Source organism: Anarhichas minor, unplaced genomic scaffold (genome assembly GCF_050575085.1).
Source record: "Anarhichas minor isolate MPS153535 unplaced genomic scaffold, ASM5057508v1 ptg000027l, whole genome shotgun sequence".
Classification (NCBI taxonomy): domain Eukaryota; kingdom Metazoa; phylum Chordata; class Actinopteri; order Perciformes; family Anarhichadidae; genus Anarhichas; species Anarhichas minor.
The window spans coordinates 19,024,601-19,036,183 of NW_027466473.1; the positions used below are offsets into that span (position 1 = coordinate 19,024,601).

Genomic DNA, 11,583 nt, shown 5'->3' on the forward strand with positions numbered 1-11,583 from the left:
GGACATTTTACTGCAGAATTAATTATTTTACTTTTGATACTTTACTATTTTGTAGTCTAGAGCTCTATTTTGCTGATAATATTCACATAGATAGTACGTTTATCAATACAGAACATTTACTTCTAATGTGGTATTTTTTTTACATTGTAGTGTTTTTACTTATAAGTGAATAATCCGAGTGCTTTTCTCCATCTAGCTCTTTCACAGCTACTTTGTTACTGTCACTGTACCATTGGCGGTTCCGATATTTCCTACGGCACGTGAAGGCAGCGCCTCGCTGGGTGGGAGGGGATGTTTAAAGCACGCAGTAAAAACTCCAACACACGCCACCGCTCTGTTATTCTCCAGCACGGGCGGGTTGTGTAACTTACGAGTGCGGGACAGAAGAGACCGACAGCCCGCAGACACGAGCAGGACGAAAAGCCGACCCGACCCGACCCGACCGTCTAGCCTTGTCGATTCATTGATTAGTATTTCTGCACTGCCGCCACCATCAAAACACCGCTACCGAGCATGCCGTCTCTGCGACACTCGTACACGGTAACTGTGCCGGAGGAGCCGGCCGCTTTCCCCGTAGATAAACCCGACCTGCGGCGGAAGAGTCCGTCGTTGTCCCGGTCCAAGCTGGTGTCCACGTTCATGGGTCTGATCATCAACCAGGCCAAGGTGAGTCCTCCTCCACCACCACCGCTGCTGCTGCTGCTGCACATCTGCCTCTGTCTCACCTGTCTGCAAGCATCAGCCTCTTGCTCATACATTCTCATTTTTGGTCACATTTTTCCTCTTTTTTTAAAATTATGTACATTGTTTTACCAGCACTATATAAAACGATGGGGGCTGAGCCTTGAGCAGGAGGGGGGGCTGGGCCTTCAGATTATTTAGATTTGAAGATTTTTCACAATTATGTACAGTAAGTTTAACATAAACAATAATGTTAATTTCAGGATGGGGTAGACAACTTGTTTTCTTCAATTTGTTTAGAATGTGATTGCATTCATATGTTAAACCCAGATGTATTGTTGAACCTGGGTGAAGAAAGTTTGTTCAGTGTTCATGGAAGTTTTCTTTAAGGCCTGTAGATCATAAAGTAGATCAAGTATGCTGACATTGCAGTATTTTCCACACAAGTAGCGCAGTCAAATTAGTCATATCCTGTGAAAAAATACCATGGCTATGCTTATGTAGAGAATAAATAGACACCATGAAATATGGCCCTTGTGTGCAGCTTTTAAAAGAAGAAAATTTAAAATCACAACCATCTATAGATCCCTTCTCATTCCACTTTGACACCATATGGGAAGCCACAGAGAGCTTTGTGGAGGTCCAACTCTGACCTTTAGGCCGTAATCTGCCTTTTAAGAGGAGAAGGAGGGGAGCGGGGGACCTAAGCACACAGGCATGAGCACAATGCAGGGGAGTCGAGAACAGCGGCTGCCTGCATCAAAGTGAGAATTTGAGTGGGACGTTTGCGTAGTAGGAAGGAGCTCAGCTGATAAGGAGCCCATGGCTGACACCTTATCATCTGCCTGGTACATTTTGTTAACACACAGCCAGCAGATACTTGTGCGTCTGACGTGTTTACACAGCAGTGCGAAGGATTTTGGTCACAGGCTGCAATTAAAGTCTGTGTCCTCTCTGAAGGGGATATTATTGGCCTCTCCACAGATGATCTGTGCTCTCATTGGTATGCATGCTTGTGTTTACACGGGACATACAGCAGACTGTTCTTGGTGTAGTAGTTTAATGTAGTTAGTAGTGCTTCTAGATTTAGTAATGGCGATTGGTCGGTTGGTACATCACCTTGCTCTGGACTTGAATATCTCCACAACCATGGGATGGATTGCCATGAATTCTAAATATAGACATTCATGATGCCTAGAAGAATAATCCCAAAGACTTTGGTGATCGTCTGACTTTTCGTCTAGCACCATCATCAGCTCTTCATTATCTATTAATCTGGCTATAATCAGTGTATCTTTTGGTTTATAAAATACCTATCACAATTTCCCAAAGCTCAAGGTGATGATGGCAGTCCTCCATCCACAGATATTCAGTTTAATATTACATAAGACTAAGAAAAGCAGCAAATTCTCCCATTTGAGATGTTGGAACCAGGACATTTTGGCATCTTTGCTTGTAAAATGATTTAAACAATTTCTCAAAATAGTTGCAGAATCATGATCGACTACTCCACACACACAAAATACGTGTCCAATACTTAGTTTTTTGTTCAAATACCTGCAAAACTAATGAGATTCCCATCAGCCTCAGCTCTACTTTGTGTTTAATGTGAATTGACCCTTCGCTAAGTCCCGCCCAACGAACGCAGACTGGCCAATCATAATGCTGATGTATCCTTCACGCTCATATCGTAGACCCTTCTGTCTGCTTCTCTCCGACATCGCTTTTTATTTATTTATTTTCTAAAATAAGTTAATATATATTCAGGAAGTGCAATTGGTGACAGTGTGGGCTCCATGGTAGCTCTGGCAGCAGTGGCGGGCAGGGCTGAGCAAAACATCAATTGGCGAATGTTAGCATGCTAGCAAGCTAAACTAAGATGGTGAACAAGATGACCGCCTTCATGAGAATCTTATCATTTCGATTTTTAATATCTTCGCTTGCTTATGTTAGCATTATGCCTCACAGAGCTATAGACTCTTAAGTTGAGTTCATCACATGCCTCAGGAGGCAACGTTTGAATGTACTTTTTTTATGCTAGGAGGTATTTTTCATCGCTTTCTCTTGTAAGAACGGTTTTAGAAACGTGCCAGAACTTTTGTAACATTTTGAACGTCTCCAAGCCCTGCTGTTATGCAACAGTGTTTATACTCTCTCCAAGGGACTGTCATAGCTGGCACCATGTGTGTGTGTGTGTGCGTGGGAGTGTTGCTTCCTCCGTCACATGTTCTGCGGCCTTGACCAGGCATGCATAGCTGGTTTAGGACACCGTGTTCTCTATCTCCCTCTCTTTCCTTTCTGAAGTCATCCCAACCAGTGGAGAGCCGTCTTGCCCAGAGATTACCTGAATGCAATCACCTCCTCTGGGTTTTTTGGATGGGTCTTTTTTTTTTTTTTTTTTTTTTTTTTAGATCACAAGCCGCCTGCTGAGCGTGCCAAGCCCCGCTAGTCAGTATTCACCAGTGCAGTGCAGCACGTTGGGACTCAACACCATATGGTCACCTTCAAATGCTGCAGAGAAGAGGGGAGACATAAAGGGAGGGAAAATATTTGAGATTTCACGGTTCTATTTTCAGCTTTTGGAGCAACATGACGACCACCACAAGGCACTAAAACCTCTCCACTAACACAACATAGGATGTACTAACTTAGGGCTGAACAATCACAATATGGCCTTCTTCAATTTTCGAATCACAGGAGGTGCAACATCTGGTACAGACTCCTGCAAATATCCCTATGTAATCATTTCTTCATCTGTTTCAGTGAAGAAGAAGCACACTGTAGGCAAACAGACAGTGGAACTCAAGAGTACAGTGAAGAATGAACCACAACATGTTTACATTAAATACAGGTCGCTGACGTCGCTGCTCAGTTTACTGTTTCTGTGCATACACGCTTGCGTCTGCGCCTTCACGTGTGCTTCCGTCGTTGCGTTGCTCACCTCGGCCTTCAGCGGAGGCGTTGAGGCGTGACGGTGCGTAATAGCTCCGCGTCATCAAGTTACACTGTTACTATGTTCCCTCATTCGGGATGAGCTACAGGTCACAAGCCAGTATGTCACCTGTTAATATTTATCTTTTCATAACAATTATTTGTCTCGGTGTTCAAGGAGGATCCTGTTTAGACCAGTAAGACACAATCATTTTACTGCATTTTGCACAATTAAATTAACAGAGCACTGTCTTCTCTTCTATGTTAATGTACAATACGTCATCACAATGCATCTCCAGCTAAAACATCATGCTACATTCCTGCTAATTAGCAAATCTCTGCATTAAAAATAAGACTCGAATAAAGGTTCTTCTTCACGTGAGTAGACGGGCCAAACAGGTAATAATGTACATTATGTAGTACACTAGTTTCTCACACGCTGCCGCTGTTGGTTGCGCACGCAACGGCATCAAAGTTCCCCAAAATGGAAGCCACAACATCTGGATCGCCCCCTGGTGGCTGGCTGTGAGGAAGCGCTTGATTTCATATGCAGCGGTGTTTTCAATAAGCCGAGCACGTATTTTAAAAGTCAAAAGTAAAGACGATCGTGTTCACTCAATTGCGGGAAGCCAAATATGTGATTGATATTCTATTAATTATGTAGCCCAAGGATGATATTTTAAGGATGATGTTGGTTATTTTTGCTGAAATTCAAACATTGGTGACTGACTATTTTATCAGGGAGCATTAAAAACTCTGTGAAGAGCATGAAATGGTTTCCCTCCATTTTATTAAGCGTTTGAATTGAACATTGGTTGCAGTGAGTCCCTGCCAGAGCTTTCAGAGCCTTGCATCAGTCTGCCCAACCGATGATAAAAACTACAGGTGGCACATGATATATCGCATAAACATGTTGATCCTGGTCTCGGGCAGCAATTTGAAACTCTCCACACAAACAACTTGACACCGCGTTGCGTTCTACGGTTTCCCAGCAGAGCTCTTCTCCCTCCGGGCCGCGTCACGCGCTCGTGTGACGTCACTGCGAGTGGCGTCTGTAAGGTTCCTCGGCGCTGCTATTTCATCCCAAGTGTGTGTGGAACAGTTGCCGATATCCACAGCACCAGTGCCGCCATGCTGGTGCCAACAATGTGACCGATGTCAGATGGTGCGCATTGACTAAAGGCCAGACCGTCCTTTCAGGCTTACTCACACTTGAGGAATGTAACAGGGCTGCTGTCATGCAGTAGTTACATCATACTGACACCGCGTGCAAGCTGATCTGTTGCGGCTACAGCAGGCAACACAGACGAGAGGGGAAAGAACAACTAATATCTGCATGGACGCTTTTAGAACATGGCTGGGTCTCTTTAGCATCAATACATTATTACATATTCATTTGACGAGACACACAAGACTCAGTTGTCAGTATTGACATCTGCTATTTATGGTTTGAATTTGAACTGTAAACCCTTTTACGGTCCAGCTTAGTGCCGTATATTCAAAGTGGACCAAACAAGGAGGCCCATTACGTCCATGGTCCCAATGTTGACCCGGTCATGAGCCTGCCAGGTCTTCCTCATGCTGTTTAAAAGTGTTGTGTGTTTTCTGTTCAGTTTACAATTCTCCAATAAAAGCATGAACGCACCCAACATCTCCTTGCTTTTCTATTTGAATAGAACAAGAGCCCTCAAGGCCTGGTGGGACTGAGGAACCTGGGCAACACGGTAAGTGCTTTTACTTCACTTTGTGGTCCGACGTACAACACGCTGCACTTTGACCTGCTGGGTCTGGAACCTCATTAAATTCATCTTTGTGTTTGTGGCTGTTTTGTGTTTCCCAGTGTTTCATGAACTCCATCCTTCAGTGTCTGAGTAACACCCCCGAGCTGAGGGACTACTGCCTGAGAAACGTCCATCGCACAGACCTCAACAACAGCAACTGCACGACGAACGGCGCTCTCATGGAAGGTAGGACGAGAGCGCTGAGCTGTTAAAGCACAACTTAGCAGCATAATGAGGAACATTTGCAGGCGTGAGTGGTGCCTTGTCCATGTTGAGTCACTTTATGGCTCAGCAGAAGGTCACATATTGTCAGTTTTTTATGTACTCCGTACAACCTGCATGTTTCTGTGCTCCACTGACTCGCTGCTAAAGACCTGACAACGATTTAGTTTTGTAGTTTTAAAATGCTTTCCCATATGTCGCCATGTGTGAAAAGAGCCAAAATGAACACTGTAAGCGGACTGCTTGATTGCTGTAAGTGAATTAGTTAAACTGCATTTCTATAGGAACGAGTGTGTCCCAAGCTTTTTGATCCATTCAAGCCGTTTCCTCTGTACTCGGCACTAAATGAAAGGGACTGTTTCACTCCTACGGGGCTTTGTAGAGGGTGTGTTGGCACAGAATGTTCTCACAGGTCACAGTATGTGCATCACGATGTTGCCAAGTATGTTTGCACCTACAAGGAATTTGGCATGGTGATTGGTGCATCACACGGTGCAATATAAGACATAGTTAATAATAGAAATATGAAAAGTTACTGTAGAATATGATAACGAACGATATAAGAGTATGTTAAAGTAAGCAATCCGACAAATTAAATGTATTTTAAAAGGCCATTCTTCTGTGTCACAACTGTATCGCTGTAATTGGTACAATAAGTAAAAAAATGTGCCTCACCTATTTATTTTTCAGTCTTCGGTTTAGTTTTTTAAGAATTCATTTATGTGACAAAGTATTCTACTCAAGGTCCCACTTCGTAGCTGTTCAGAGCTTTCAGCCGCGTGTCACAGCGGTGAGATGACTCTTCATCATTTCATGGAACTGGCTCAGGTGTCTTCAGTGACCGGCTTAAAGTCACATCACCGGCACGACACCCGAGCCAGGTCCATTCGCTGATGAAGACCTTGACATGCAGTTGAAAGTAAGTGGATTGTATAAAATCCGCCCTGGTTGAGTCCATGCTGTCAGCTTGTTTTTTAGACACATCAAGTTCAAAACATAATTTTCATTTTCATACAAATATGTACAAATCTCCCAGATGTTCAGACTCGTTGGTGTCACAGCTTGATTTACAGAAATGTCTTAGTCCAGGTCCAAAATCTGCCTCTTTGGCTAAAGAATGCCGATGTCTCTCAAAACATTCAGTTGAATATGTTGAATTTTGGTGTTTTGAACTAAAGAAAGCTCTTGTTTTCATGATTGTGATCATTATTTCTTTCCTTCGCCTTAGAGTTTGCAAAGCTGACTCAGAGCCTGTGGACCTCTGTGAACAACGAGGCCATCAGTCCCTCTGATTTTAGGAGCCAAATCCAGAGATTCGCTCCCAAATTTGTGGGCTGCAAGTAAGTCTTCCCTCCTCCTCTGCTCGTAGGCCTTTTTCCTTTGATTCAGTTAAAGAATAATTGCTGATTTCAGGGTGAAGAAAGTAACAATTCTCCTTTTTGTCTCCTTGCAGTCAGCAGGACGCCCAGGAGTTTCTACGTTTCTTATTGGACGGTCTCCATAATGAGGTGAACAGAGTGACAGTCCGCCCGAAGGTGTCCGTCGAGGACTTTGACCACCTCTCGTAAGTCAGCTCCCCCACACACACACACACACACACACACACACTTCTCACCTCTGCTCCCAATAAGTCACTCATAACCTGCCCTGTCACTGACACCTCTCACTGCCAAGAAAAACGCTGCTGCATGCCTGAAAGGTGGGAATAAACTGTAATTATTTATAATTACAATGCCATTAATTACCTTCCAGATGTAGCAGTTATGTGGCTATTTTCTGAACTAACATTATGTTAAATGACAGTAGTCATATATACTATACTACCATTATACCTGGAATTCCAGACGTAAGAAAGAAACTTGCATAATTGGATACACGGGCGGCAACTTTTTCATGTGATTTATTTCGCATTATATATTTATTTTTTTAACTGATGTTTTTGTCATGAGTACTTTCACGCAGAACGTCAATATTACGCGGCGGAAAAGCGTAATTCTTCTCCAGAACGAGGTCAATATTTATCGTAGCTTTTGCGCCGCCAATAAAGACCAACCAATCACGTTGTCTGAAACGGACATATTGAACACTATAGTGTACAACAGCACAGAGGCAACAGTCTAGCTTAGACAGACTGCGAGACGACGCTCTGGTATGAATAGTTTTGACCTGAATGTCTGTCCGGTTTCATTCACAGGGATGATGAAAAAGGCAAGCGGATGTGGAACATGTACTTAGAGAGAGAGGACAGCAAAGTCGTGGGTAAGGGATTAACCTTGATGGGCTGCATAATTACCTTCAAACCGTCCTTGAATTTAGATGCATATTAAATGTAATTCTACGTGTCTTGTTTCTGCCTTTTTTAGATCTGTTTGTTGGACAGCTGAAGAGCTCTGTGACTTGCACCGTCTGTGGCTTCCGCTCCACGGTGTTTGATCCATTCTGGGACCTATCCATACCTGTTGCACAGGTCAGAACACACAAACTTTGGAAATATATATATATATATATATATATATATATATATATATATATATATATATATATATATATATATATATATATATATATATATATATATATATATATATATATATATATATATATATATATATATATATATATATATATATATATATATATATATATATATATATATATATATATATATATATATATATATATATATATATATATATATATATATATATATATATATATATATATATATATATATATATATATATATATATATATATATATATATATATATATATATATATATATATATATATATATCTCTCCATCCATCCATCCATGGATCGATGGATCGATCGATGCATCGATCCATCCATCGATCGATGGATCCATCCATGGATCGATGGATCGATCGATGCATCGATCCATCCATCGATCGATGGATCCATCCATGGATCGATCGATGGATGGATGGCTGGCTGTTTCGATCGATCGATGGCTGGCTGTTTCCTGACTGGACATGCTTTGTACTCCGTCTCTGCAGAAGAGCTCAAGTGAAGTGACTCTCAGAGACTGCTTGAGGCTCTTTACAAAAGAGGATGTGTTGGATGGGGAAGAGAGACCGGTAAGGAGCCTCCACACTCCTCGATCCTTTGTAAACATGGATTATACAGCAGCAATATCTCACTGCCCTCTTTGTCTGTCTCCCTCTCTCAGACATGCAACCGATGCAAGACCAGAAGGAAATGCACCAAAAGATTCAGCGTCCAGAAGTTCCCCCAGATACTCGTACTTCGTATCCTTTCCTCACATATTTTTCTTCTCAAATGCTGTGGAGCAGAAGTACTCAAAATTGCACTGAAAACACAATAATGTCATTTTTGAACGTGTGTGTGTGTGTGCTCCTTGACTCGATGTTCCTCTCAGACCTGAAGCGCTTCTCAGACTCCAACATCCGAACCAGCAAACTCTCCACTTATGTCAACTTCCCCCTCAAAGAGCTGGACCTGCGGGAGTTCGCGTCAGAGAGCAGCGGTGAGTTGTTTTTTTTTGCCGAAAAGGCATAGAGAGATAAGGGAGGACATTCCGTGCACTTTCCGAGCTCGGCTGGATTTGATGAGTAAGGTCTCTCTTTGTCTCCCTGCAGAGCGCGCCGTGTATAACCTGTACGCGGTGTCCAACCACTCGGGAAACGCTCTGGGAGGCCATTACACGGCCTACTGCAAGAACCCGGCGTTGGGGGAGTGGCACAGCTACAACGACTCCAGGTATGGACTCTCAGATCTACTGTTGTGTCGTCACATAACCTCACATATCGTCTTATCAAATTGGCAGAAAGCTGTGCAGCTGCCGTCAAATGAAATGTATGAAACTTTAGTGTGTGTGTGTGTGTGTGTGTGTGTGTGTGTGTGTGTGTGTGTGTGTGTGTGTGTGTGTGTGTGTGTGGCGTGTGTGTGTGTGTGTGTGTGTGGTGCAGGGTGAGCCCAGTGTCCTCCAGCCAGGTCCGCAGCAGCAACGCCTATGTCCTCTTCTACGAGCTGGCTCCCCCCACACACAGCAAATATCAGACGTGTCGGCTTTAGACGCCAGCGGAGGAGTTGATAAGCCGCACCACACTGGTGGAGCCGGACGGATGCCGCCTGCTGGGAGAGAGCTCTGCCTAGTGGAGAGAGTCCTGCCATTACAGACTGTGAATGTGGAGCACAAAGACGTGTCGCTGGGAAGGAATAAAACCGCCCTCTCAACGTGTTTTGGAGAGGAATGGCCGGGTGTGACAGAACGTTCGAACTTCAGGATGTCAAGCTGGACCCATACATACGTTGAATGGGACTGAAGTAACACAGAGAAAACATTACTTACATTTAAAGAAAAAAAACAAAGGTGTAGAATTCAGCTCAAGGCACAGCTGTGAGTCCAACTCAAAACAACCTTTTGGACTGTTTTCATGGTGCACATGCAAAAGTGGAGTCACTCAACAGCAAAAAAGACACTTAACAGCTGTGCCTGGACCTGAATCTGCACCCAGTCAAGTGGATTTTCTTTGACTTTTTTCATGCACTTTGGACACGGACTATTAACCATAAGGACATTAAAATGTGACGACATTGCAGAGACTTGGATAATGCCTCACACAGCAAGTGCAAGATATAATTTATTCTATTTAACAGGATGCCAGTAAATGAAAGAGCAGACTGTATATACGTCATTGAACAAAGCCTTATAGTTTCCTCTTAGAACAGTGGGAGTCCGCTCATGTAGAGAGGATGGTTTTTTGGTCAAAGCACATATTATTTTTGTACAGTATTTATGGACAGCGCAGTGAATGTAACTGTTCTGTGGGAAAGCCAGACATACCAAAGCAGCTGTATAAAAATGCATCAACAACACTTCTTGCAGCAATAATGTTTGCTGACTTCACACCTAAGTCAGTTCAGAGTCTATAAATGATTAAACTTCAATGTTAACTTATATTGCATTATGTGTAGTTTTTTACTTTATTTAACCCCTTTTTTTTTTTTTATCCAGACAGCCAAATGGAAGTCGAGGAGCAGTTCATGAGGGTAAAGATATTCTAGGTTTTATGCATCGTTCACCGTTAAAAATTTGTAATTTTTCATATTAATCACCAGTGTTGCACATATCCAAAGTAACAAGCAGAGGTCAGTGAGCTTGCAGTGGACTTTAGGCTAAATGAGCAGAGTATGGTCCGATCGGATCTGTGTTAGAAACGCCTTTAACCCACTTAAAACAAGGCCATCTGACAGGGGTGACCATTTCACACTGCGCCCACTTGGAGGAGCTTTGTGAAGTGCTCATGAGCCAGGTTGGGTCAGATTACTTTGAAAAGTAATGTCATGTTTACTGAATATGAATTGCATGGCAATTTTTGTATTTAGTAATGCAATCCATTTATTACAAAAAAAAGTAATCTCATCTGAATACTTTTGGATCACTTTAAAAATCAAACAATGAAAATGTTGCACTTTTATAATAAGAAGAAATGGACAAATTTAAGTTCCACAAATGTTTTTTTTAAACATTTCAAAACATTTTCCATGCATGCAAATAAAATGCATCTTGCTCTTAAGCAAGAAGAACACTTACTGAAAATGTTAATTTTTCATTTTCAATGTAAATAAAAAGGCATGAAAACTCAATTTACCATGAAGCATCTTTAAGAAACAAATAAGTTCATTAAATTAACAAAACAACCTGAGAGGAGTAACTTACTTTAATAAACAGTTGAACATATGTAGCATTTATAACTAGTCAAATAAAATGACTCTCACAAAACGTGCCGGTATTAACATGAAGCCTATTTTTGATAAGTAATCCTTGACAATGTAACTATGATCTGGTGGCACAGATTTTTTTCAAATGTAATCTGGGTTGATTAGTTATTGTTGTAATCCGTTTCTCAATTACATGTTATCCGTTACTACCTGACTCTGATCATGACGTTTGTGTGAAACCCGATGCTGATATTTATTAT

At 42.1% G+C, this 11,583-nt stretch overlaps 1 protein-coding gene across 1 annotated transcript; it reads left to right on the plus strand.

The window, feature by feature from the left end:
• The first annotated feature begins 318 nt into the window (after nt 1–318).
• On the plus strand, nt 319–10,559 carry usp2b (ubiquitin specific peptidase 2b). The gene is made up of 12 exons (XM_076101698.1): nt 319–666; nt 5,289–5,336; nt 5,453–5,579; nt 6,844–6,955; nt 7,069–7,179; nt 7,810–7,874; nt 7,979–8,082; nt 8,635–8,715; nt 8,808–8,886; nt 9,018–9,125; nt 9,238–9,358; nt 9,568–10,559. The coding sequence occupies exons 1-12, from the start codon at nt 514–516 to the stop codon at nt 9,671–9,673; spliced, it is 1,215 nt and encodes a 404-aa protein (XP_075957813.1). The 5' UTR covers nt 319–513; the 3' UTR covers nt 9,674–10,559.
• The last annotated feature ends 1,024 nt before the right edge of the window (nt 10,560–11,583 follow it).